The sequence below is a fragment of the Sylvia atricapilla genome, chromosome 9 (genome assembly GCF_009819655.1).
Source record: "Sylvia atricapilla isolate bSylAtr1 chromosome 9, bSylAtr1.pri, whole genome shotgun sequence".
NCBI lineage: Eukaryota > Metazoa > Chordata > Aves > Passeriformes > Sylviidae > Sylvia > Sylvia atricapilla.
Window position 1 is genome coordinate 5,801,615 of NC_089148.1, and position 27,443 is coordinate 5,829,057.

At 43.1% G+C, this 27,443-nt stretch overlaps 3 protein-coding genes across 6 annotated transcripts in view; 1 reads left to right on the forward strand and 2 right to left on the reverse strand.

Moving 5' to 3' along the window:
* Window positions 1–2,968, reverse strand: part of TPR (translocated promoter region, nuclear basket protein) — a 34,466-nt gene extending 31,498 nt beyond the window's left edge. For all 4 annotated transcript variants that reach the window (XM_066324686.1, XM_066324688.1, XM_066324687.1 and 1 more), the window contains exons 1-3: window positions 2,799–2,968; window positions 736–840; window positions 237–310 (exon numbers count right to left, since the gene is read on the reverse strand). In XM_066324686.1, the coding sequence (XP_066180783.1) occupies window positions 237–310; window positions 736–840; window positions 2,799–2,949 (330 nt within the window). In that variant the 5' untranslated portion in view covers window positions 2,950–2,968. The remainder of the gene's footprint in view (window positions 1–236; window positions 311–735; window positions 841–2,798) is intronic.
* A 219-nt stretch (window positions 2,969–3,187) lies between these two features.
* Window positions 3,188–19,139, forward strand: ODR4 (odr-4 GPCR localization factor homolog). Its single transcript, XM_066324689.1, has 14 exons — window positions 3,188–3,373; window positions 4,303–4,436; window positions 4,535–4,669; window positions 5,058–5,153; window positions 6,267–6,373; window positions 7,098–7,134; window positions 7,243–7,383; window positions 7,951–8,046; window positions 8,534–8,599; window positions 9,900–10,028; window positions 10,651–10,741; window positions 11,709–11,894; window positions 16,909–17,001; window positions 18,090–19,139. Exons 2-14 carry the CDS (start codon window positions 4,338–4,340, stop codon window positions 18,155–18,157), a joined length of 1,344 nt encoding a protein of 447 aa, XP_066180786.1. The 5' UTR covers window positions 3,188–3,373; window positions 4,303–4,337; the 3' UTR covers window positions 18,158–19,139.
* Window positions 19,140–23,614: 4,475 nt separating this feature from the next.
* On the reverse strand, window positions 23,615–27,150 carry PDC (phosducin). Its single transcript, XM_066325546.1, has 3 exons — window positions 27,073–27,150; window positions 25,292–25,452; window positions 23,615–24,201 (listed from the first exon to the last, which is right to left on the reverse strand). Exons 1-3 carry the CDS (start codon window positions 27,131–27,133, stop codon window positions 23,677–23,679), a joined length of 747 nt encoding a protein of 248 aa, XP_066181643.1. The 5' UTR covers window positions 27,134–27,150; the 3' UTR covers window positions 23,615–23,676.
* Window positions 27,151–27,443: the final 293 nt, after the last annotated feature.

A 27,443-nucleotide genomic window follows, 5' to 3' on the forward strand; every position in this document is an offset into this window, starting at 1 on the left:
CACTCTGTGCTGCAAAGGGCCAGGGGACTGAGAGAATCCTGTGCTGCAAAGGGCCAGGGGACTGAGAGCACTCTGTGCTGCAAAGGGCCAGGGGACTGAGGGCATTCTGTGCTGCAAAGGGCCAGGGGACTGAGGGCATTCTGTGCTGCAAAGGGCCAGGGGACTGGGGGCATTCTGTGCTGCAAAGGGCCAGGGCAGGCAGGGGGTTTCAGCTCCTGGCCAGGGCCCAGCAGTACCTGAAGGGCCGTGTTCCGGTCCTGGGCAGCCTCCAGCTCCTTGTTCTTCTCATTGAGCACCTTCAGCTGCTCATCTGGGGGGAAGGAACAGCAGTGAGGGATCTCCACTGGAATGTGACACAACTCACTCTCCAAATGCAACAGAAACAAAATTTCCCTGACAAACATTTGTAACAAAAGAGAGAGAAGAATGCCAGACCTCTCCCAGGAGGGACCAGGGGTACTGAGGCAGACGGAGGCAATCCTTAGAGCAGAAGCATCTTTTGTGAGGATCAATACATGACCCACTGTACTGTTACTACCCAGCAAGAGGCTTTTTTCCCATGAGAACAGAAGATTCCACTAAAAAAGGCCAACTTGAACACAGCACCAAAACACATCTCTAAAAATGCAGCTGATGAGAGATTTTAGCTCCTGTGTAAAACCTGAAGCAGTTCCCACAACACTGAAGCGTGAATATCCTGCCCAACACTTAAGGATGTTACACGGTGACACTTACGAAGCTTTTTAAGCTCCTCCCGCAGAGTTTGACATTCCTGGGTCTCGTTTACAAGTCTTTCCTGACTCTGAGCCAGTCGCTTTTCCACTTCAAAGTACTGTTGCTCTGCAAAATAACAAAGACATCTCAGTTTCACATAATAAAAACTTTGTTCTTTCTCACCTTTACCAAGGAGCATTCTAAAGAAAACATGTAAAAATACTGAGACTGAAACAGAATTTGAAGGAAGGAGGGGAAAAAAAAAAAACCAAAACATTTTTGAAGGCAAACCCCTGCCTTTCCACATTGAATGAATGTGGTTTAAAACACTTTGCTAGCATGACAAGTGGTATGTTTCCAGAAACTGTGATATGTATCAGCCTGGTCTAGTGGAAGGTGTCCCTGCTGATGGCAGGGGTTGAGACAAGCTTTAAGGTCCCTTCCAACCCAAATCATTCCAAGATTCTGTGAAATGACCCATCAAATAAGAGCTTAATCTGAATTAATCTGAATAGTTCTTTAACAATTTTGATGTAACCAGAGACATTACTATCAGCCCAATTATGCAGTATGGGCTCAGCAGCTTGAAACTTGTTTTACTTCTGAAGTATTTCTACACATATACAATAAAATCCACATTGACCCAGGTATCAAGGGATTTGATCTGGGGAAACTCTTAATGAAGATCTCTTAAAATTAATTCCTAGGCTCTATTCCCTTAGCAGTGAAAAAGAAGAATTAGATGTGAATTCTTGTGATCTGAAACAGTAACTGTGTCATGGAGCTTCAGTGTAAAACACTCAGTAAAAGCAGAACTAATCCCACTCTTGGGCAGGATGGTCTTCTAAGGAAGCACTGAGGGATGTTTATCCTCTTCTCATACATTACAATTTCAAATAATGCTGCCCCTCCTGCCACACAAGAAAATAATGGATCTGAAAGAGAATAACTTTCAAATCTGTGGGTTACCTTAACTTACACCATACTTTAGTGATACATTTACCAAGATTTCTACCATGAAAGAGATGGAAAAACTGAAAGGTAGAAGTAAAGTTTACATCAGAAGTGTATCACATCCTCTACAAATTAATTCCTATTCACAACCTCACACTCTTGTCTCCTGCTCTCTGCTGGTATTACTGCTCTGTGATCAACTCATCTCCGAATCAATATAAAAGTATTGATTCCATCAGGGTGATTTTACAGGATGGAGTTTAACAGTATAAACCTATGGCTGTTTGAGAGCTGTGTGAACAAAGCTGTATTTCTCCTCCACAACGAGGTCCAAAGCAGACTGAAGCACAGAGCTGTTTAGGTTGGAAGAGACACCTAAGATCAGAGTCCAACCACTGCCGAGCACTGCCAAGGCCACCACTGACCCATGTCCCCAAATGCTACATCCACAAGGCTTTTAAAGCCCTCCAGGGTGAGGATTCCACCCCTGCCCTGGGCAGCTGTGCCAGGGCCAGATAATGCTTTCCGTCAAGGATTTTTTCCCAGTATTAAACTTGAATCTTCCCTGATGCAACTTGAGGCACTTTGCTTTCCTCCTGTCCCTGTTCCCTGGGAGCAGAGCCCGACGCCCCCCTGGCTGTCCCCTCCTGTCAGGGAGCTGTGCAGAGCCAGAAGCTCCTCCTGAGTCTCCTTTTCTCCAGGCTGAGCCTCCCCAGCAGCTCCTCATCAGACCTGTGTGTATCAATGGTAGTTAAAAAACTAACGAAAGACTTATCTTTGAGTCTACTCCAAACGCAGTTTTAACCCTGAACGTCCCTTAAGAAGAGGGAAAAAAAACCCCAAAACCCAAAAAAAACCCCAAACCCAATCCAAACCAAAACAATAGCAAAACAAATAAACAAAATCCCAAAGAACAATAACAAACAAACAAAAAAAAAGGCTCCAAGAGCCAAAGCGAGAGATAAACACCAATCAGGTCCCCCTGCAGTCCCCTTCCCAGCCCCCTCACGGCCCCCAGGGCAGTCCCCGAGAGCCTCTGGAAGACAACACCGCGTTCCGTGCTGTGCCCGGGCTGCCTCCCCTCAGCACAGGGACCGCGGCCGCTCCGTGGGCCCGCCGCCCGCACTCACCGCTGTCCACCTTGAAGCGCTCATGACGGGCTCGCAGTCCGTCAATCTCGCCCTGCTGGTCGCCCAGAAAGCGCTCCAACTTGCCCTGCACGGCGCGGGGCAGCTTGGCGAGCTCGGCCCGCTCCAGGAGCTGCTGCAGCACGGCCGCCATCGCTCCGGCACAGCGCCGCCCGCCACCGGCCGCACTTCCGCTTCCGGCAAGGCCGCCCCCCGCCGCCATCATGAGTGTGGCGGAAGCGCCGAGCCATTGCCACAGCCGCGCAGCTGGGATAGGAGACCACATGGCCTTATCGGCATGATAGATACGGAGCTGTCTGTGCTTCTAAGGTGCCCCGTGTGCTCAGGAGGTCCTAGGGAAGGGCGGCCATTTCCGCCACTCCCAGCATGGCGGTGCGGGGGGGGGATTCGCGCCGCCTCGCGCGCTCTTTTCCCGCGCACTGCTCGGCATTGGTGTGCGTCATCTCTCTCCGCCGCGGCGCTTACCGATGACGTAACCGGCCACCTCAGTTCTCGGCTGAGGCAGGAGCAGCCGCCGGAATTGGGGATGCGGAGGTGCTGAACCAGGGGATGTGCAGGTACTGAGCCCGGCTGTGGGGACATGAGTTGAGGTGTGTGAGCATCTTCCCTGTAGAGGTTTAGGATGCCCTTTATTTCCTCACCCTGTGCTCTTTGGCTTCAGCTTGTTAATGCTTAATTCTTTGGGAGAGCTCTCCAGGCATGAAGAGGTTTTCAGACCAGCCCTACAGGGAAGGGAGGAGGGTCTGTGGCAACCCATGTGCCCGGGCATCTCCAAAGGCAGCTCGTTGGAATGTCCACAGATGCTGTGCTTTGAGTGCTTGGGAACTGGAATGGAAGTGGTGTAGGGCATGCTCAGGGACACGTGTGGAATTTAGCAAGTCCATGTATGAATGGAACAGTGCATCCTGCAGCAAGATACTGTTTCTTGAAGGCATTTTAAAATTCAAATCCTGGGTTCAGTTTTGGGCCCCTCATGACAAGAAGGATATGGAGGGGCTGGAGCACGTCCAGGGAAGGAGACAGTGCCCCAGGAGAGGATGAGGGAGCTGGAGGGGCTCAGCCTGGAGAAAAGGAGGCTTAGGGGAGACCTTCTGGCCCTGCACAACTCCCTGACAGGAGAGGACAGCTGGGAGAGGTCGGGCTCTGCTCCCAGGGAACAGAGGACAGGTGCCAGGGAGCAGCCTGTGGGAACAGCCTCAAGCTGTGCCAGTTTGGTTCAGGTTTGACACTGGGAAAGTTTCTTCACTGAAGGGGCTGTCCAGCCCTGGCACAGCTGCTCAAGGCAGGAGTGGAGTCCCCATCTCTGGAGGGATTTTGAATCCATATGGGGACATGGGTCAATGGTGGCCTTGGGGGAACGGTCGGACTCGATGACCTTGCAGGGATTTTTCAAACAGTTCTAAAGGATCTTCAAGTGAGAGTTGTTCTCCTGTACCCATTGCTGTGTATGGACCTTCTTTCACTTTATGCACTGTGCGTTTTGTAGGTTGGAACTACAACACCTCACTTAAACCTGGAGCCATGGGCAGAACTTACCTTGTCGAGGAAAGTATTGGGCAGTACCTGACAGAGCTCAGCACGAAGGTGAAGCCATATGTCACTGGCCTGTTGATAGGGCAGGTAAGTGTGGAATTGTCCTTCCATTCACTGCTGTGAATTGGGGAAACCCCTGTTCAGCAGCCTCAAGGTGTGTTTGGTTCTGTTGATGTCTTGGCAAGTGTTCCCCACAACGGGACTACGTCATTCGGGCTGTGCGGACGCCTCCCAAGGAGCAGCAGCAGCAGGAGGAGAGTGTGGGCCCTCCCAAGCTGGCATCCCTGGATGAGGAGTGGATCACTACACACGCCAGTCAGGTGAGAACTCACCCTGGGAGGTGATAAAGGGGTGGGAGGAACAGGAGGGAAATAAGACGGACACAGAGGATCTCAGCACTTGTGTCATCTCAAGCCCTTTTCTCAAAGTGACAGAGCCTTCCTCGCCATGCTGGGCACAGGTGTTTTAAACCAGAAATGCCCTTACTGTTTTCATGTTTTATGATGAAAGGACACTTGATATTACTGAAGGAAAAACACTTCCAGGATGTGTTCCTGCATGGAGAGGGTCCTGTAAGTGAAAACCAGCCTCCCTTAGTTCACTTCTGCGCTTGGTGCAGACTTTTCTCACCAGTAGTTCTTGATATCTCATGTTACATGGTTTCTAGATTGCCAAACCTATTAATAAATGGTCATTTTCGTTTTCAAGGTGTCCAGAATGCTCCCTGGAGGGTTGTTGGTTCTTGGTGTGTTTATGATTGCAACTCCAGAGCTGGCAAAAGATGGTCAGAACGCTTTGCGCAAGGTAAGTGGGGCTCCTGCTGGAAGGACAGCAACATATTCAGCTCTGTGTGTGAGGAGTTTTCTGTCACTGACTTGACTAAAATACAGCTGTTTTGTTGCTTTGTTTCACAAGCCTTGTGCTTTGATCTGTGGGTTTGAGACTGGAATCTCAGAAATCCCTGTCCTGTGGGACACTGTTTGTTAACCTCCTGTTTGTTACTGCAATTGCAAATCTGAATTTCTGTTTACTCTGTTTATCTGTATTTCCTGAATATGGACATTCTGGCTTAGGGAGAACAGCCTCAAGGTTTGTATTTAGCTAAATCCTTGTGGCACAGGTGCTACTAATGTTAACACGTTAGCTTTTCTTGTCTGAATGAATCACTCAGTTTAGAGGTGTTTACAGTAGTGAAAGATCTGTAAGACTGCCTTCTTTAAGAAAAACATGTAGAATGTGTGCACTTCACTAGGGGTGTGGGATTAAATTTAAAGCATACTCAGAACTATCTGATAGATTGAAAATGCATTTTTGTTACAGTATTGAGGCATCTACTGCCATATTTGGATTCTGTTCTGAAAATGTACATTCATTTTATCATTTTTCTGGCAATCTTGGCAAGTGATTTAAGCATGAGCAGGTTTGGCAGCCTGAGAACCAAGAGTCAATTTTGGCAGTTCAGTGTAATTGTGTCTCAGTTGTACTTAATGAAACTGGTAGCTGGTTAAAAGAGGTGAGCTGTGTCCAGGTGAACAATGATTGCTAAATTGAAAATCAGGAGGGATTTGTTTTTTATAATTAGTAGCTATTTTGCACAGCTTTCCTGACCCAGCTGATACACACAAAACTGTTGTATGTCTGTCAGGGCAAAAGCATACGGGTTGGACACATGAATGTGTGCTGCTTGCTTTGGTTTATAAGGGAGCTAAATCAGGATTTCACAAGCCTCTTTCAGTTTGGGGAAAAGTGCCTCTGAATCCCTGCTGAATGTTCTTTTAATGTGACATTTTGGTGACGTGTACGCTGCGTTTCCTGCTCATACACAATTTTGATATTGCTTGGACTTAAAATTTTAGTACAAGATTATTTTCCAGGAATTGTAGTGCATATTTTTGCAATATATATTTTGGTCTTTAGCTTATCTTCTCAGTGGAAAAATCCTTGTGTAAAAGAAGACTCTGGAAACCTACTGAGGAGGAGGTCTCAGACAGAGCAGCACTTCAAATCTGTTCTGCTACAAAAAAGTATCCTTTATCAGTAAGGTTTATTGACTGGGGGTGATATTCCAACCTCTTTTATCCAGTTACTGCTAAATAAATAAGAATTAGGGAGGAGGAGGCTGTTTAGGTTCAGCTAGACACATATAAGTTGAAATAATTAAGTTTTCTGATTAGCCATGGTTAAGACTATTGACCCTGTTGTCCTTGCAAAATTGCCATCATTTCTTATGAGGTCTGTCTGTGTGATGGCATCGAATTACACCTTTCCCAGTCAGTCTTGGCTTGCATAAACTGAAAAAACCCCATCTAAATTACTGTTTGGCTTCTTGAATTGCTGTTACCAGTGGTGCTTGCATGGAACTGGGGGAGCAGCAGGCCTGTGACATCAATACTAGAGCTGCAGCAGAATGCAGGAGCTATTGGTAATGACATAATACAGAGAGAGAAAGCAAGATTTTTCTCTGAGAGGAGAGAGAGGTGAGGACTAATTACAAATTGGTGCCTTTGTGCTTCTCCTGTCAATACATATTGATCTTAATTTGTTTGGAAGACATGGCGCAGCATCACTATGGTAGTTGGAGATTACAGGCAAATGTTTTTCCACTTTTTTACACTGGTGGAAGGTGAGAACTTGCTCCAGAGCATGAATTAGCTCAACAAGGAAGATCAGTGGAGAACAAAGTTAATTGTGAATTGTGCTTTGTCGTTCCCTTGCTTTTCACTGGATCTTTTTCTTTAAGTAGCACAGAGTAGTTTGCCGAACCTACGACGTGCAAGACCCAAAGGTGAGCTCGTCCTGCTGTGCCACACACAGCTTGTAATGCTCCACCCCAAAAAAGCCTCAATGCAGTGCTTTGGATAGATGCTTTATGGCTTCTCTTCTCTGCTCTCAGAGTTCAGCTAAACCAGCAGACTGGAAATACCAGAGTGCTCTGACTGCTTCGTGGGTAGCTTTGGGCTGCACAGTAAATGTGAACATCCACATTCCACTCCTTGCTACTTCCCCCAACCACGACCTGGAGAAGAATACCAAGGTGGTAACTCACTGCCTGCACCAGTTCCTACACACCAGTAACCACACTAATTTCTCTGCTGAATATTAAGTAAGAGAGAATGAGTTGAACAGTGCAGGAGAGCATACAACCAATAAGGGGAGAATGTTTAGCAATTATTCCTCTTTAAGATGTAACTCTTCTGCTATGCTCAGTGAGAAGTTTCCTTTGTTCAAAATTAGGTAGTAATTGCCATGAGTATCCCAGATAACCTCTCAGGTGCCTCACCTGGTGAAAGGTTACACCCAATTCGTGCAGGGTTTTGGGGTGCTTTTGCTATAAGTTGACTTTCAATAGGGTGCAAGCCTCTCTACAACCCCCAAATCCCTGGGGTGGCACTTCAGTATTCTTCAGTGCTTGTTTCTTAATTTGCTCTGAACATGGCCCATTTGAGGTTTACCTTTGGAAAAACCTAGGTTTTTCAGAGGCTTTAAAATTCTCTCAGAGTGACTCTTAAAACACATACTTTTATAAGTTGCAGCATGGTACTGTCCAACCCTTCCGTGAAATTCTTTCCTCTTTCTTGTGATGTTTGTTTGTTTTTTAAAGAATGGGTTAAACCGATGGTCAAAACAGATAGAAGACAGTGTTTTTCTGATAAACGGCCAAGTTAAAGACGAGGATACAGAGCTGCTGGAAGGGCAGGTGAGTACCAAACAAGGGGGAATTGAGCTCTAATAGATGAATAGTTGGAACCTCTGTGTGACAAAGCATTGACTGAGACATCTGTGTAGTATTTGTTGATCTGATTGGCTGTTCCAGGTAACCAATACACAGAACTGCCTTTGTTCTCAGCTCCATTCCTGCAGATTGCCTCTCTCTCCTCAGGCAGTGTGAATGCAGTAATTATGTGTTAAGTGACTGAAATATTTCTGTTACAGAGCACAAGTGAGGTGTGAATGAGGGTGATGACATTTCAAAGACCTACGTCTGTCACCTCGTTTGCTGGTGCATTCATCTTTTAGTTTTGGAGTTCTATTCTCCTGGTTGGTCTCTAAGGGCTATTTTCCTCTCCCAAAGGCTATAAGCTAGGGCACAGTCTATGCCATAGTGAAGAGACTGCTTCAGGGACTTCTTCTTTTTTTTTTTTTTTTTTTCCTGTTTCATGACACAAAGATTTTTTTCCCCTCAGAAAAAGTTCAGAGGAAATACTCAACCCAGCACTCAGTTTTCTGATGTCAAGGTTCTGACACAGCTGGTAAGTTTTTAGTGGTTTTCAAAGTATAAGCTTGCCTTTAAATTATAAAGTAGAGCAAAAACATAAAATAACAAGCTTCTGAATTATTGTCTAGAAATCTTGCTCACTTATTCCTATGACTTTTTTTTCCCCACCTGGCTATCAAACATGAAACTGGTTGTCAACAGATTTGCATATTTTGTGCCTTTAGAAATTCTTGTGGTGTGATAACCATATTGTCCATGAATTGCATAGTAAAGCTGAAAGACAGGAAAACAGGTTATGGAAAAGAAGTCCTGTGACTAATCCCTTTGGTAGTAGGATACCTGTAGGTACCTGTGTACATTGATTTCAAGTGACTTTGCATCTGAAGTTCAAAGTCACCCCCACACTTCAATCCCCAGCTTGCCCTGGCTGGCTTGGACATTCACTTGGATGCTTTTGTCAGAAGCTCAGCTGCCAGCTCTGGATTAAGGCACAGATCCCGTGAGCTGAATCATCATCTGGAACTGCTGGATTTATGTCAGCAGTTTCCTCCCTTGCAGAGTTGTGAACGACTGGGAATTTGGTGCCCCAGTCTAGGTCCTGAAGTCCAAATGTGTCCAGGCATTGTTTCATAGCCTTCTGTGTTTTGTCAGATGGTTCCTGGATTCTCAAAGTCATGTTCAGCAAAACTAGAAGTGTTCCCAATGGCATTTTAAAGACTCCATGAGTATCTCAGCTTCTTTTTTTGTTACTGTCTACTGTACTGAGTTTAGTTGCTTCAGGGAGAGGAAAACACTTTTTTGGCAGAAGTGGTTTGTGCAGCTGGTGTGGAAGTGGTGCATCCCAGTGTCTCCAGGTGTTGTCCTGGAGTGCTTCATGCTCACACTCATTGTTGTGGTAATTAGGGAGAGCATTTCTAGGCAACGGTTTGCTGCAGCTCTCAGTGTGACCACGTGTATAATCTGGTACTGACTGATGGGATGACTCCCAGCACACCCTGGGTTACACTGATTATAGCAAATATGAAAACCTCATTGTTTAAGGAAAGTCTGTAAAAGACTTACCAGTTGCAATACTGTTATTTGCCACAAGCCTGGAAAGTTTTCAAATCTCACAGACACAAGTGTTTGAAACATCTGGAGAGATAAACGCATTTTTCCGTAATAGAAAAGAGATTTTCAGTCTGACCTAACCAAATAAATACCTAAAATAAAATTAGTTACACGTGACGAGGGAAACAGTTTGTGTGTGAGCACCTGCTGTCGGTTTGCTGGTTCTGGTTTGAGTGACTGTGCTGCAGGTGCCTGGGATAAAAGTGGATGTATTTGCTCCTCAGGGCCAGGCTGCCAGCGCCAGGTCCACGGCCACGGTGCAGGTGTGCAGCGGCTCCATAAACCTGCGGGGAGCTGTGAAATGCAGGGCCTACATCCATGGCAACAAGCCCAAGGTCAAAGAAGCCATTCAGGTACTGAGCAGGGTCTTAGCCCATCAGAAACACTGTTCTGAAATATATGGGACTTGGCAGAATGATCTAAACTGGATTGTTTTAGAAACCATACATGTGGAGTTAGTTTTTGTCTTCTAGAGGATATGTGTGCTGTGGATAAGGCTGGGCTCTGGAGAGTCTTTGAAGAAGTTGTCAAAGGGATTAGGCTTTTAAAGAATTCTCTTTAAAAAAGTTGCAGACTATATTTTTATATTTGTAGAGGTAAAATTCAGATTTAATTGCTGAGTAATTTTTTTTCCCTCACTGAGTAAATGCCTCATGATTATTTTTGTTTGGTTTTACCGATAGATATCTAGCAGTTGTCAGTTATTATCCTAAAAATTCTTAAACTTTCCTCAGCTTTTCATTTTTGTTTTGTGGTTTTCCTTCTTGATACCAATTCTTTTGATGTTAGCTTCTCTTTATTAATAAATTATTATTTATTAGTTTGAAAATTCACAGTAGTTTTTATTTCCTGGGAAAAAAACTATTACTTCATTATGGGTTTATGTACAAGTGTGGGGCTTCTTTGGTTATTTCTTCCTGGTTAAAAGCTTTGCAAGTATTTGATATTCCTGATGATTTCACTGTGTCCTTGCAGGCTTTGAAAAGAGACATAATAAACACATTGAGTGATCGGTGTGAAATACTGTTTGAAGATTTGATTTTAAATGAAGGACCTCAAAAAAAAAGTAAGAAATAACAATTAATAAACCCCACCAGCTTATATCTGCAGTGAATTTTGGTGGTTGTAGAAAATTCTGTGTATAGTGAAGTTCCAGTATGGTTAGAGCAGAATAAAAAGTAAAAGGTATAATTGCTGCTTGTCAGCCTTGACTTTTTCTTAAATCTAGAAGTTTTTTTGTCAAGTTTGTGTCCTTTGACATCACAGCTTTTGCACCATATTTGTGTTCAGTTCCTGTGAGCATAGAATGCAGTCCCAGCTTCTTCCTCACTCATCAGAAATTTTGTGATTTTTTAAAACTTATGTAGTTGAAACTCTTGTCTCTGAAGTTCCAGCTGTACCTTCCACACTTTTAATTTTTATTTCTATTTTTATATTTAAATCCATATATGGTGTTCCTATTAATATTAAAGTGTGTAAAACTTGATAGAGGCTAAATCTGAGCTCATGCCGGGACTCTTTAAACACCTTTACATCAGTGCAGCAGTGTCGTTGTCTTGTGTTTAAACCAAAAAAGGAGTTAATTGATGAATCAATGGGGATATTTTGGGCAGGGAGATCGCATGTAGTTCTGAGTCCCCTCTCTAGGTGGCACCCGAGCTTTGTGGCTCAGAGTGTGACACCTCTGCAATCCTTTGTGCTGGTGAAATCCTGCTCCTCGGGGAGCTTTTATCTGCAGGCTCTCCCAGAGCCCTCCTGCAAGTCATTCCGAGGAGGATAAAAGCTCTGGTTTGCGTTTTATGGTGTGTTTTGGAGCTGCCACGGGTATTTCTGCAGAGACTAATAATGTAAGGACATAAATCCATATAATAGCAGCCAACTAAACCAGGCATGTCTGAAAGTAGGGTTTCTACACAGAGACCTTGAGCTCTTCTTTTGCAATGATTTTATCATATGCTCAGAGATTACGGAGGAATTTTATCATAACTGTCAAGGCTTTCATTGGGATAGTATTTCTCCCTCTTTCCTTTTAGATTTCGGGAGGGAATATCATGTCTTGCCTCAGAGACTGTTTGTCCCAGTTGCTGGATCCAGTGTGATGCTCAGTGATTATAAGTTTGGTGATGAGGCTGCTGGAGAAATTCAGGAACGTTTTGTGGAGATGTTGGATCAGCCTGTGCAAGCTGAAGATATGCACATTGCTGAGGACATTAGCACAGGTAAATAAATATCTGAGAACCAGGGCAGGCTGGGCCAGGGGCTAGGAAAATGCTGACTAATGGCATAGGCCAGTTTTTTCCAGATATGGATATGCCTAAAGCCAGCTTACTTCATATGCACCTCTAGGGATTTATAACCATTCATTATAGCTTAAATTTATTGTGAAAAATGGTCACATTTCTTACAGTTTGTGTTTCTTGGAACAAACTTCTCTTTCTCCTCTCAAATATTTTGGTTTTTCAGTGCAGCCATGGCTGCAGCCCATGAGCTGCTGTAGAAACATGAACAGAAGGTTAACCAAGGTTTGCATGTGCCATTAATTGAGAGGGGATCCTTTATTGATAAATAAACTCTTTAAAAACACCCTGTAAAGCTTTATTTTTTACATGAATATATATATATTTACACTTTCAGTAGCTAATTTTTTTTAGTGCTAAGTAGTTTCGAGACAAGTTAGACTAAGTTGAGTGATTAGTCAAATTACTGTTTTTTCATTACAGAATTAAAAACACTTTAGAAATTCTTCTAGCAAAACATTCATCTAGTCTAATATGTCTTTCAGGAAGTTTTGATGCTAAACCTGGTGTTTAAAAAAAAAAGTCAAATACCTTTCTTTTTTCTGAGTGTTTTAATTTATGTCTGTGGGTTTTAATTTATGTACAAAATGCAGTGCCCAAACCTGAAGATTTGTGGTTCATCCGGAATGAAAACAAAATTGAGAGCACCCCTCATTTTCTACTGAATGTCTTACAAATTTATGGTCTGGTTATGAGACTGCTATATTCCCTTTAATACACATATTTTCACATAATCTAGTTACTGGATTTCTCTTTCTGAATATTTCCGGTCTATATCACTCCCTGTTGCGTTTTTTGCCCTTGCAATGTTGATTTCAATGTAGAATTCAAATATGACATTGAAATGCACCTAATAACATTTCCTGTGGTCTTATGGAAAAGATTTTACTCCTTTTTTTCCCCCCATCAACATGCATATGAGCTACAGGTTCCAGTTTTATAATTTCAAAAAATAAAACATCCAACACTAACTCTCACCTAAGAATTATGAACACTTTTTGATGTTGGTATTCAGGGACAAAAACTGGGCAATGTACCCATGACTTGCTCTGCAGGGTGAACTGTGAGTATTGATATTCTCCTTGACTTACATGTTAACTTGGAGAGGGGTTTGAGTTTCCTAATTTCAGAGCTAACCATAAATTCTCGTCTTTCTAAATGAATCAGCTCCCCCCAGGCTTTAACTAGAGCTGTTAGCTGTGAACTGACTCATCCTTTTGAGGAGTAAGAGGTGTGCAGGAACCTCAAGGAAAACAGGAAAGCCAATAAAAATCCCTCTGGCATTATTAGAGTAACTTTAATACTCTTAAAACTAATTACTACTGGGCTTTAAGGAATCAGTGTAGCTTAGAGAAGCAGATGAGTATTGTTGTAGCAGTGGAGAGAGGTGTGGGAGGAGAGAGGTGATGATTCAGTTCAGCTTTATTGCTTATGTAAGGCTGTGTGAGCTGCAGGTAGGAAGGAAACACCTTTCCACTCACAGCAGGGCATCCCAAAGATTAATGCCAACAATAGGTGTGAAATGATGCCCACAAAAGGAACTTGGGTGTTCTTGTAGTATGCTGCTTGTAGAGTTAACTGGGGGGATTTATATTCCTTTTCTTTTGAAGAAAAGCAAATTAAAGTTGGTGTGTATTTTCTTTAAAAAAACCCCAAATCCACAAATTGAAACAAATGCATAGAAGAGGAGAGGAAAAAACTTGCCAAGGGAATTTTGGGAAAGCCTGGCCTTGTCCTGGTGACAGCACTGCACAGCACTGTTCATTCTGATAATTAATGTTGAAGCATCAGTCACTTGTGGTTTGTTAAAATCACAAGTTTTTATACACTTTTATCACACCAGGAAGGTAATTTTAGAAAGAGTCCTGTTGAACGCATACAAAATGTTCTGCATTCTTAAAAAAACCCCCAAAACATTAATTGTGGGATTTGATTTTTATCATTGCTTTGGTATGAAATGTCTAAGTATTGCTGTGAACATTTTTTTGTGTTACAGTGAGAGTTTGTGGTTTCTCTTGTGCAAAGACTTTTTCAGTAGATCATTTTGACTTGGGAAGCGTGCCTTGTTTCTCTCAGCTTAGCTCTAATTTTGTTAATAGTCAATATTCAGTAATTGGTTTGTAGGGAATTTTGTCATCAGCCTTTCTGTTTGTGTCACAGTTCCTGTGGTCTGAGACACCTACCTCAAATTAACTGGAAATGCTGAGGTTCTGGGGATAGTGTGCTGATTAAAAAAATTCTGTAAAATTCAAGAACATGAGCAGGCTTTTGAAATAATTTTGAAATAATTGGAGTTTTGTTGTTCTTTAAAATATACACTTTAGAAGAAGATCAAATCAGTATAGGCGAATGATTAATTTTTAAGCAGCTTTTAGTCAAAACATGAATTTTTGAGGTCAGTTTTATGTGTTTACTGAACTTGGGCTCTCCTGCTGTCTCCTTTAGTTTTAGTCTCTTGACTCCTTGTACAGCTCTCCAGTAGGGACTCCACTGGGTCATGCTTTAAAATTGCTATGAGGAAAATAGAAAGTAAACCCCGAGCTATTTATAAATTAAAGCCTTAAATAGCTCTAACACTGTAATTTCAAGGTATTTAGTGTTCTAATACAAGCAGCTAAAAGCTCTGCATTTCTGATTGGCTTTACTAAATCCCTGCTTCTCCTTGGTGCAGGGGGTGGGCTGCTAAATACCCTGAGTGGATAGACAGAAATAAGACTTCAGCTGTGGTAATCACTTCCCCATCTTGGTTAGGAAACCGAAGAATTAAGGATTCATCTAGTTGGTACTAGAAAACATCTGCTATGAAAACTCTTCTGTGTAATTTTGCTGCTCCATGTACAAATCTTCCAGAATGTGATGGCATAAAGGCCTGTCATAACTAAATAGCTCAAGGGTGGTTCTTTTTCCTTTTTCCCTTTGTCTTTTTATTTTTTTCCCCTTTTGAACAGGCGAGGGATGTGCAGCTGCCTTCTTGTGCAGCTTCCAAAGGTCCCCTCAGCACAGGAAGGGACAAAGAAACCTGAATTTAGTGGGCACAGAGCATCCTACCTGCTAATCAGGTATACAGCAGAAAGGAACCTGCTGGAGGTAGCCTTCAGAGATGGCAAAAAAATGCAGTCAGATTATCCCAAAGTCAGATGTTGCACAGAATTCAAAACTCTGGGCAGAAGTTCTCTTACTGTGCTAGTTAAGATATTTACTGAAAACCTATATTGCAACAATTAACTAATAACTCCTCTACTCTAGCTGAAGACTTCTGCTCATGTTTTAGGCAGCTGAGGGAGTGTTTTTCTTGGCACAAAGAAAATAATGATCTAACCATGGCCTCATTGAGGACCAGTGGAATTCAGGGATAGCTGATAATTTGTCTTCAAAAAACACACTTTGCACTGAATGAAATATTGTTATCCTGATTTTACATGTATGTGCTGCTTGCAGAGAGATCTCCAAGCAATGTCTGTGTATCTCACTGTCCTGTTGAGTTTCATATCAGACAGTTAGTGATTTCTCTGCTGCAGTACATCCTGTACCAATGCAGTGGGTTTAGAGATAAAAAACCTAAAGACAGGTTTAAAAAGCCTAGTTTGGGTGTTTTTGTGTAACAAGTCTTGTGCAAGATTGACTTAAGGAGATTTTGAAGACAATTATCCACATGACTCAACAGAAACAACCTTTCTGATCATGTCTAGATTATCCATTTCCACCATAGCTAATGACAGAGAAAGTACTTCATGAATCATTTGCATATGAATCACACAAAGGATGTGCCTTATTACTCAAGCATGTAATTTGGGATTTATTGCTGATGGGCAGCCCCTCTGTGGAAACTGAGATGTGTTTTTATTCAGATCAGTGTCCCATGGTGTTCTAAACCCTGGTATCTGGTGCTGCTGGGGGTTTCCTTGTCTCCTGAACAGTCCATTAGGCTCATTCTCCTATCTGAACCTGCCTGTCCCGTTCTTCCCAGACACATCCAGCTCTCACTGCCATGACAAACACTATCTTACCCTTTGCTTGTGCAGAAGGTGCCCGTGGTTGTAGATTCTGAATTGTAATCCAAACTTTTGGCAAATCTTAGCAAACTCCTGGAAACAGGAATGCTGCAAATGGAAGGCCTTTGGCTCACCATGATCAAGTAGCCTTGTCACTGAGGGGTGTGTGGTGTATTCCATGCTGCCTCTATGTGGCTCAAACAGGTTGGGCTGAAAGACTGGAGATTAGTCCCCTTTTTTCTCTCCTGCCCCTCTAACAAGCTGGATACAGCCAAAGGATTAGCCAGCCCTCCCCTTTGCAAAGGAAATTGATACAGGTTTGAGTCCCATCCGCCTGGAAATAGATTCAAGCTCTCTCACATCCTGGCTGGGCAGACTAAGGATTTAGTAATTCTTCCAAAGAGGAATGAGTCCTCCATGCCTGCTGTGAAAGGGTATTTTTAGGGGAATCTTCAAAAAGAAACTTCTGTGGTTGGAAAAAATGCATCTCTGGCTGTTGGGTAGAGAAGTTTCTCAGGCTCATCCTCTCGTGGCAGTGGGATTTGCATGTACCCTGAACTCGGGACAGATGGCTCTGAAGGGAACCTTTGATCTTGGAAGGTGCTTAATGGTACATTTTGGTGGCTCCCTCTCATGTAGTCAAATTCTCCCCAGGGTATGCAAAAAAAAAGGGGTTGGGAATGTTACTCTGGAAGCAGGGTGTGAAAAATGAGTTTTGGGAGAGGAGTTTCTCTGGAAATGTATTTTGTCTCTTTACCCTTCCAGCCATACAGCATAGTTTAGCACTGTGCTATTGCTGTTGTACCACTTCCATTGAAATAAACTGTTTTTTTCCTGCCATAAGTACACTTTATAAAGTTGGTGTGAAGTTCTTGGCCTTTGGCATTAATTCACTGTAAAAGACAACTGTTAATTTTTCACTCCTTCTCTTGATTTCCATGCAGTCGATATTTGCCCAGTGACTGACAGCCCGAGTGACACACAACAGGCACAGCTGACAAAAGCAACATTGCTGTTGAAGCTCCAACAAAATATGGGTATGTTCCTTCTCAGTGTTTTGCTGTGGCACTCCAGGGCCTGCAGTGAGCCCTTTCAGGACTGTTAGCTCCCACAGCATCCCAATTGTCAGCTCAGGAATTAGGGAACACCAGCCACAGAACTCTCCTTTCCATTGCAACTTCTCCATGGTGCTGTCTCATCCAGCTCTCAGAGATCTGTCTGCACTTAGTACAGCTCTTTTTGCTGTGAGTCTGCTTGTAATAAAATAGTTACACTTTAGTCAACAAAGCAGTTATTTCTGATTTTTATTAGTTATTAGAAATAGAGTGTAGTAACTAGAAGATTTAATAGGAGCAACAAAAATGTGTTTGCACTTAATGTAAAAATGTTTTCCCTTATATCATCACTGAGGTGTTTTGGGGTTTTCTGTGTCTCCTCAGCTGCATCAGCAATGAGCATGCTGATAAAATTAGTTTTGGGGGTTGCTCTTTTTGTTTCTCCTTGTGCTCATTCCCCCTGACCCACCCTCCCCTCCCCGCCTGATGCTGGTTGTGCAGCCCTCCCCTCTCTGCCTGTTCTCTCTGGATTTAGGGCTGCTTGTTCTGCCCTCCCCTCACTGCCTGTTCTCACTGGATTTAGGGCTGCTTGTGCTGCCCTCTCCTCACTGCCTGTTCTCACTGGATTTAGGGCTGCTTGTTCTGCCCTTCCTCACTGCCTGTTGTCTCTGGATTTAGGGCTGCTTGTTCTGCCCTCCCCTCTCTGCCTGTTCTCTCTGGATTTAGGGCTGCTTGTTCTGCCCTCCCCTCACTGCCTGTTCCCTCTCTGGATTTAGGGCTGCTTGTGCTGCCCTCCCCTCACTGCCTGTTCTCTCTGGATTTAGGGCTGCTTGTGCTGCCCTCTCCTCACTGCCTGTTCTCTCTGGATTTAGGGCTGCTTGTTCTGCCCTCCCCTCACTGCCTGTTCCCTCTCTGGATTTAGGGCTGCTTGTGCTGCCCTCCCCTCACTGCCTGTTCCCTCTCTGGATTTAGGGCTGCTTGTGCTGCCCTCCCCTCACTGCCTGTTCCCTCTCTGGATTTAGGGCTGGTTGTGCTGCCCTCCCCTCACTGCCTGTTCTCTCTGGATTTAGGGCTGGTCGTGGCAGCTGCTGTTGCAGTCCTGGCATCTATTTTCTCCTTCAACTACTTCAGTGATTGATCTCCAGTGATTAAACTCCAGCCACCACAGCTCCTGGGAAGTGTTGACCATTCACAAGATGGAAATAGCTGGGGTTAATATATGAGTAATTGAGAATTGTTGCCTAAATCTCACGAGGTAGATGTGCAATGTAAACTGTAATGGTAGGTTCAGTTACCTTGATCCATCATACACTTCCTAGATCAAGTAGAATTATGCACTTAGAAATTCAAGTGGAGGGTGAATCAGGTTTACAAGAAATTAACCCTGTCGCTCTGTATAAATGAATGATATTATTTTCTGGAGAGGTCCCTTAAAGAAATATAGAACCTTCATTTTCTTCCTCCTGGCTCCTTTAATGCAAATTCTGCTCCTGGTGTTTCTCAGGGTATTGGTAAAACCTGCATAATAACCTGATATGAGAATTCCTGCTTTAAGGGTTCCTTTCTAATAATTAAGCCAGCATTTCACCATATGCATTGTTTTAGATAATACTGGCTAAATAGCATAAAATGCATATGAATAGTTTCTAAAAGTTTCAAGACTAGACCAAGACAGTCTGTAAGTAGCTTGGTTCAAGACAGGAGAACTCAGAAATCAGTGAAATGCATGGCACTGCTGAGCTGTATGTATGCTGCTGCCTTTGACTCAGTGCCTCCTGATGAGGATTTCTCTGTCCAGCCCCAATACAATCATTGTTGTCTTGGAATTTTAACTATTTCAACAACAGTTACACCTAGGCAGGCCTTGTGGGTTATCTTGTAATATGAGCAAGCTATCAAAATTATTGCTAATCAGGACTTTTAGTTTATAAACAGAGAGATTTTCCATTATGAGAGATTCTCCTGGGGATGTTGGCCAGTTGTATGTTTATGTGACATGAGGAAGGTGGAAGGAGGGAATGAATTCTAGTAAGGCTAATAAAGATAATTTGTATATGAAATGTGATGTTTACTTGGACCTGAACTACAACAGAAAAGAATTAAAGGCATTTTAATACCAATGCAAATTCCTTTTTTTTTTTTTTTTTTTTTTGTTTTTTTTGTTTGTTTTGTTTTGTTTGAAGGCAGTAGAACACACAAAAAAATTCTTTGATTCTAAAGCATAATCGAGTATATACTGGGTACATTTATTAAAGGCAACTCTGAGAAAGGTATCTTGATTACTGTTGCCTCACCTGTGTATTCTGTTTTTACATGCTTGGAAAAAAGAGCTGCTTTTTAGTACTGTAAATGTATTTTGAAAGACAGTGTTGACCTTCTGTGCTCAGCATTGCTCAAGTGGGGCCTCCTGGAGGAGGGTGGTGAGTGTTGTAACGGAGGCACTGGGTTCAGCTGCTGTGGGTTTTCTAATGGCTTTTTATTCTGTGCCAGTGAGTGGGATCAATAGGCAGGAATCAGGAGGTAGGATGACATCTGGGGAGGCTGAGAGTTATCCAGAAAATGGGAGTAATTTTGTAACATGCTTCAGAATAGGGTTGGTTTAAAAATTGTTCTTGCTACAGTCTCTGAAGGAGGAACAGAGATGTAATTAGAAGAAAGTTGCTGTCTTTTGTTTCTCCTTTTTTTCTTTTTTTTTTTTTTTTTTTTTAAGAAGAATAAGGTGTGCTTTTGGAGGTGAAATACAAAATTAATTTTCTTTAGTTACCTGTAACACAAAACAACCACAGAAGTGAAGTGCAGCATCTCTGACACCAGAGAAGAAAATTGTCCTGAAACACTCTTCCTAAAGTTGTTCTTGTTTCTTGTTTTGGTGCCAAAAAATAGAGCTTGTTGGGATGTATTATCCCAGGGATGCCCTTGGAAAGAACTCTTCCTCTTGTTTTTTTTCCCCTCTGCAAGCTTGTTCAGTGCTTAGTAAATGATTCTTTTCTTTGTAGTGATGGTCAAATTAATCCTTCAGTTTAGAACTAACTAGGTATCAGGGATGTAATTTTCCAATTTGGGCCTGGAAGCAGGCAAAGAAAGAAGTTGCTCTGGTGGAGATTTCAGGTATAATACAGGAGACAGTTGGAGTACCATCTGTGCATTAAGAAATTAATCAGCCCTGTCAAAGAAAAAGTGAGTAATTTGACTTGTATCTACAGATTGAGCCTTCCAGTCATCCTGCCATGAGGAAATCATGGATGTAGAAGAAAGCAGGTTCTCACTTGTCTAAGAATTACAGGACTAACCAAGAGGGGATTTCATTATCCCATCCTTTCTTGTACCATTTTGTAACATTGATAGCATAAAAAATGAGGGCTTTAGGATAAATTAAAATGTGTGTCTAAGAGAAAAGGAAAACCAACTTTTAAAAATCTGTTTCCTGACTACAGCACGACTGTAGCTCAGGTTTCATTGTAGGTTTATTCTTTTCCTACCTGTGTAATACTCTGAAGCTTTCAGTCTGAGAAAACCCCACTGTGACTGATACACTGAGCTTTGTTAACTCACGTCCATGATTGCAGATATGTATTGTTTTAATATGTAAGAGTCCAGAGGAATGGTTTGGACTTCCACATCTGAAAATCAGGCTCTTCTAAGTATAGTTCTAAAATCTATGATATGAAATAGTTTTACAGAATCGTTATTTTCTGTGCCATGGGGTCTTAAAATGTAGTTTAAAAAGCCTCAGTGGTCTTGGTCACTGAGGTTTGTAATTTCTCACATCTGAGAGCAGCATTTGGTGTGGTAAGTTGTGACAGGTTGTGGTGGTTTGCTGGCAACTAAGAACCACACAGGGCTTGTTCACTTCCCTGGAGCAAGGGGCAGGAGTGTTAGAACAAAGATGAAACTCTTGGGTTGCAATAAGAACAAGTTTAATAATTGAAATAAAGTACAATATAGTAATAGTAGTAGTAATAATGATAATGAAAAGGGAGATAACAAAAAGAGAGAGGGGAGTACAACCCAGAGAGATGAGTGATCCCAGTGCAGTCCCTCAGCACCCACCCTCTGCTGCCCAGCCCGTCCCTCAGCAGCCATCGGCCCCTCTTGGCCAAGTGCCCCAGTTCTCACTCTGGCCATGACATCCCCTGGTGTGGAATATCCTCTGCCCAGGGGGATCAGCTGTCCTGGCCCTGCCCCATCCCAGCTTCTGGTGCAGCTCCTCGCTGGCAGAGCCTGGGACACTGCACAGTCCTTGACTTGGGGTCAGCTCTGCTCAGAACAACTGAAGCACCAGTGTGTTATCAAAATCATTCTGTACTAAACCCAAAGCACAGCCCTGTCCAGGCTCCTGGGAGGAGAAGCAACTGTCCCAGCTGACAGCAGGACACTACAGGCATCTACCAGAGGCTTTGCTCTCAGTCTGAGCAGCAGTGACACCAGTGATAATTTGTTCCCCTCTCTGCTCAGCCAGAATATGTTGGGACTCAGGGTCTCTGTGACTTTAGGTCCAAAGGACGAGTAAACACAGCCCAGGGTAGCAGGAAGGCTATTCCCATGTGCTTATTGAAGCATTCACTGTTTGGTACTCAAAAACCTTCATACAGTAATAAATCTTTGAGTCAAATCTTGCTTTTTGTTTTTAAGGTTGGGGTTTCTTCCTGCAGAAACTGATAACTGCTGTGATCAGAGTTTTATTTACAACTTCATTAGTCACAAGCTTCTGTTGAGGCTTGGTGCCACATGTGTGTTTGCTCTTTGGTTTTTGTTTTTTTAAATTACAGGTTGAAGAAAATCCTGCTTAAGCACATTTAATCTGACTCTTAAATTGGAGTGTCAACTTATTTCTTACAGTAGCTATAGGTGCAGCTTCTGTGGTGTTATTGTTAGCTGTCAGCCTTGTTCTCAAAAAAATGCAGCTTATGTGATAAGGCTGCTGATGTACAGCCTAACAGCTTTTAAACCAAGTTGGATAAAGAGGGAAAGTTCTCATGGAAGTGAAGTTCTCACTCCTTATATGGAGATTTTCTTGGTGTCTAAAGGGTAGAAATTTTTCATGTCTCTTCTTCAAAACATGTCATTAAAATGCAAGAGAAGTATTGTCCTGCTACTCAGGTAACTGGTTACTTTTTTGATGGACCTAAACTCCTATAAGATCATTGGATTTTCATGCTGTTGGGTGTATCTGCAAATGGTAGATCTGCAAATACTCTGAAGAGACAAATGAAACATGAGGATGAAAGTGTCTTTACGTCAGGGGTCAACTTCACGCTTCAGTAAGGGGAGAGAGGACTGCTCCAAGGGAAATTATTCCTCCTGGAGTTCCATCAGAAAGACTCGGGACAATCTCTCACTCAGCAATTTACAACACACAAATCACAACGTTTTGGGAACATGCTATTTGAATTCTTGGTGTAATAAAGTCCTGAATTGTTTTACAGGTTAGAGAGGATCGTAGGAGAGATGATAAGGGAATTCATTTGTACTACTTGGTGTACATGACATGAGGTTTCTGGAGCTCTGTTAAAATAGTCATCCATGGCAAAACAATCTTAAAAGTAGCAATTCAGTAGCATTTTGATAGTTTTTAAAAAAAGAACAAACAAAAGAGAAATAGTCTTTAACATTTTGATAATCTCAAATATTAACAGCTAATCTATGCTGTTAAGATACAGATACTTCCATCCCCAGTCCAATCCAGCCTTTAGCTTTGCCAGTGTGCAGAAGTCATTGAAGCGTTTTTAATGTTTTGTTGTTTTGTATAAGAGAGAGGAATTTTATAGTGAGCTTACCCCATGTCTTCCTCTCAGTCAGATTGTTAAATTGTAGTTCTCAGCAGCTTCCCTTTAACAAAACTTTTGAGTTTAGCAAATACCTAGTGAGTACTTACTAATACTTCACATGTTTTTAAGGGTAAGGTTATGTACTACCAATATATTTCACACTTCCAATGGCAGGTTTTGAGAGCTGATAAAGCTTTATTCAGAGTTATTACATAAGCATAACACACTTTTCCGGAAACTCACAGGCATTTTAAATGCTGCTGCTCAGCATAGGGAGCACTGATGAACTGAAATCAGCTGCTGCTGTGTCTGTGTCAGCTGTTTGGGTGAAAAACTTTCAGGAGCACTGAACTAACTTCTCCCTTTGCATCAGTATTGAATATTAGATGTGGAATAAAATAATGACCTAGATACTCGAGCCATTTAGGAATGCAATGACTTTGGGCTATTTGTCTGCCCTTAAAATTGCTTGTTCCTGCCGAAGGTGGAAGAAGCGCAGCAGGAGCTGGGACTTGCTGTAACTTCAGAACATGGAGATGGCTTTTTGTGTGCACAGAAGGGACATACAGATCCTGTCCCCACTGAGATGAAGGACTTGTGCTTTGTGGAGACAAGTACGGGCCCTCAATTTTTAATTTGTTTTTCCTATATTTCTTAAATATCACTGCTGTTCTTCCTGTTACTTGTGGTCGGCATGTACGTGGTATGTACAGGAGTGCCAGCTGTATGTGCTGTAAGTACAATTCACGTGCTAACAGTTAAACAATTTTTATATCTTTATTTGTTGCGAGTAAGTCAGCAAAGACAGCCTTCTCTAAGTGGGGTGTTACTGACATTGATGTACAGCTGACTGAAGAGGAAAGGGAGGCAGTGAGGACTCTGGCTCTAATTATTCAACATCTGGCTCATCTGTGCCATTCCCCAGCGCTGGAAGCTCCCTCTCAGGTAGCAGCCCGTACTCATTTAGGAAAGCCTCCACATCCACAGCAAAGAACTCCTCACCGAACTGTTCAGAAACACTAATGAAATTGCTCAGGAGCTCCCCGGCCTTGTAGACCAGCAGGGAGGGGAGCACCTCGCTGGAGAAGCGATCCCCGGCGCCCGTGCTGGAGGCCTTGATCTTGCAGAACTTGACCGTGGGGTACTCGGCGGCCAGGCAGGTCAGGCTGCTGTTGAGGGCCTCGCAGCCCTTGACGCCGTCCTCGTAAATGTGCACGATGACCGTGGTGGTTTTGTGCTCCTTCTCCACGGCCTCCAGGAACTGTTCCCCGTTCTGCAGCTCGCACAGAAACCCGAACTTGGGCCCGAAGCTGAGGCGCTGGTGCATGTCCTGCATGCAGCGCTTGCGGTACTGCTGTAGGCAGCTCTCGTCCTCCTGCGCCGCGTGGATCAGCTCGTACTCCTGCATGCTCATCTGTGGGTATACACAGAGTGGGGTCAGTGCCTGGGAACCCCTCGCAGCTGGAAGGGGGACTTGCCCACCTATTTCTGGAGAGCACCAAAAGCTGAGCCAGAAGAGCCATCACTCCCTACAGTGACTCCCCGAGGTCTTGCTGAGAGACAAGTGAAGAAGATCCTGTCTCAACACTTGCCTGTCAGCGTGATGGCACTGAAGGCAGTGGCCACATTTGGCAAAAATTTAAGAATCTCTGAGTTGGTGGAAATTTTGCCAGTAGTGACAAATTAAACCTGCTTAATTCCTGTCTTACTGCGAGTTTGGTTCCTTGTGTTTCAGAATTAGTAAATGGTCACGAGTGATGTTCAGGCTCAGAGGTCTATCCTGACTAATAGGTTTTCAAACCTGCTAAAATTTTTCCATTGCATTAACCAAGGGTAGAGCATTGTGGCAGGGAAGGGAGGAAGAAAGGTCAAGCTGTGCTGTGAGAGATGTAAAATACACTGCTTGTTTTACTGAAGTTACCCTTTGCTTGGGAGAGGACTGGATAAAGAGAATCACAGAGCCACTAATTAAAGTTGGAAAAGCCCTCTAAGATCATCAAGTCCAACCATTAACCCAGCACTGCCAAATCCACCTCTAACCCGTGTTGCTGAGCATCACATTCCTATGTTTTGGATTCCTTCAGGAATGGTGATGCCATCAATGCCTGGGCAGCCCCTTCCAATGTTTGACCACCCTTCTGGGGAAGAAATTTTCCTGACATCCAACCTAAGCCTCCGCTGGAACAACCTGTGGCCATTTCCTCTTATCCTGTCACTGTTCCCTGGGAGCAGAGCCCAATCCCTACCTATCCCCTGCTGTCAGGGAGTTGTGCAGAGCCAGAAGTTCCTCCCTGACCCTCCTTTTCTCCAGGCTGAGCCTCCCCAGCTCCCTGAGCCACTCCTGGTGCTCCAGCCGCTTCCCCAGCTCCATTGTTTTGCACATGTTCTGCCTGCATTGTGAGAGTTGAGCTAAATTACACAGAAATTGAGTGAGAAATACAAGACTCAATTACAACAGGCATGTTTTATATAGAGCCAAAGTTAAGTCCTTTTTCTTCTCTTACCTTACGGCAGAATCTCTCTCTGGTGTCTTTGTCATCTCTGCTGAAGGATCTGTGTGGTGAAGACATTTGTCTAAGCATTTCTTTCTTACTCAGGGGTAAGGAGTCTCCATCTTCACTCTCTAATTTGAACTTCCTCCAGTCATTGATCACACCTTTGGGTCCTAAGAGAGACAAATTTGGGTGAGAAAGTGGCTGCAACAAGGGGTTTCCTGAGAAGTTTATATTGTTTGCTAGTTTGTCCTTCTGTGCCTCAGTTTATCTGTTCCTCTTCCTTCCAAAGCACTCTCCAGGAGTGCTGAGAACCACAGCTTTTGGATCAATGTGTCCCAAAAAGAAAGAAAGAAGGTTTTGCCCACCTGGATCACTTTGGTGATCTGGTTCCCATCAGGATACTTTGGAAAGATTTTGGTGAACTACATGAGCAGTTAACATGGATGAGGATGTTGAAACATGATAAAACTACCATGTTGGCCAAAGGTGGTGTTTTGTTGGCAAATATTTGATTTCTTTATAATCAGGATATTTAAATATTTAATAAAATTAAAATATTAAATGTGCATAAGGATTTGGAATACAACTAAGAATGCAGGACATTTGAGATTATTTTTAAAAAACCCAAACAATAGCTGTTGCACTGGAAGAGTAACCCACAAGGCAAATGATAATTCTGATTGTAATGCAGATCTTGGTCTTTGGAGCTGCTTGGTTAGACTGCTTAAGTTTTGAAATTGGAAAAAAAATTCAAAATTGCAGTGCTGTTTTTCAAGATGAAAACATTTAATCTGCATCTTAGACTATAAAGCAAAAACAAAGAATAATTTCGTGTTTTCAGAGGTGAGATTTCTTAAGGAATATTTAGAAAGGCTGGGTAAGCAGCTCTCATTTTCACAAGGAAGATGTGATGAAAGTGAGATGTGGTGTGTATACATATATATATTTCATAGAATGATTTGGGTTGGAAGGGACCTTATGGTTCATCTCATTCTCCTGCTATGGGCAGGGACACCTTCCACAAGTTCTGTTGCTCAGAGCCCCATCCAACCTGTGTATATATCATAATCTTGGCCAACAGCGGCAAGGCTGGTTGGGAAAGAACTCCAGAGTTATTACAAGAACTGCATTCGTTAGGAAAGGATGCCTTGGAGCAGAGGGAGGAAATGATTTGCATCCTGTTACCTCGCAGTGGGGTGGAGGAGCTGCAGAGCTGAACACAATGTCAGTTCTTATAAAAATCCTGGTGATTGAGCACTGGATTAAAAAGAATGATGGTTTTGAGCAAGGCCTCTTTTAAAGTTTCTAAATGCTGTGCTGTGTTTGCTACAAGGGGAATTTTTAGCACCAAGTGTTCCTTCTGTAAGAAGGAAAGAATAATTTTGCCTCTCTGGTGAAACATTATCACCTAATTCTAATGTGGGAGTGTGGGTTTTGCTGCTCTTTTGTTGTCTTCTCCACTGGAGAGCAAAGTGAAGCAATAAACCACTGGAGTGAGGCAATAAACCAACAGGAGCCACGTTGGGCCATGGCTCTTGGTGGCTTTGTCAAATGTCCCCCATGTTTGCCCTTTGCTTCAGGTTTGAGGAGGAGCAGCACAACGTTTGGAGTTACCTGCCCTCCATGGGGACTGTTACTTGCCCCAAAATACCTTCTCATTGCCTTTGGAACCTGTGTTTTTCTGCAAGAGGTTTGGCCACTGGAACCATTAGAATTCTGGGCTTCCCCAGTGAACACCGACAGTTTAACTTATTTTCAGGAAAAAAAACAACTTCAGTCAGTTTCCTTGCCTGTGTGTGTTGCCTGTCCTTCAAAGTCTTCTTCCAAGCTGGTGTTGGCATTTTCTTCCATTTCAGTGGCTGGAGTAGGAGATGCTGCAAGTCCCAAAGGGAGAACAGTTTATAACAGGATAGCAAAAGGAATAAGTTTGCAGCAGGTACAGCACAGTGTGTAATTTCCTGTAGCTGGTGAGTATCAGTAAAGATCAAAATACACATGGTAATTATGGAACTTGTCATTGACCCACAAAAAGCAATTGGGATATATGTCAGTCTCCTTAAAAATGTGTTGGGCCAAATTCTCAGGTGAAGGTTCCTTCATTATGCTGTTCCTTCCCAGTCACTGGAGATCATCAGGGTCATGGTCATGGGAAATAGTGGGT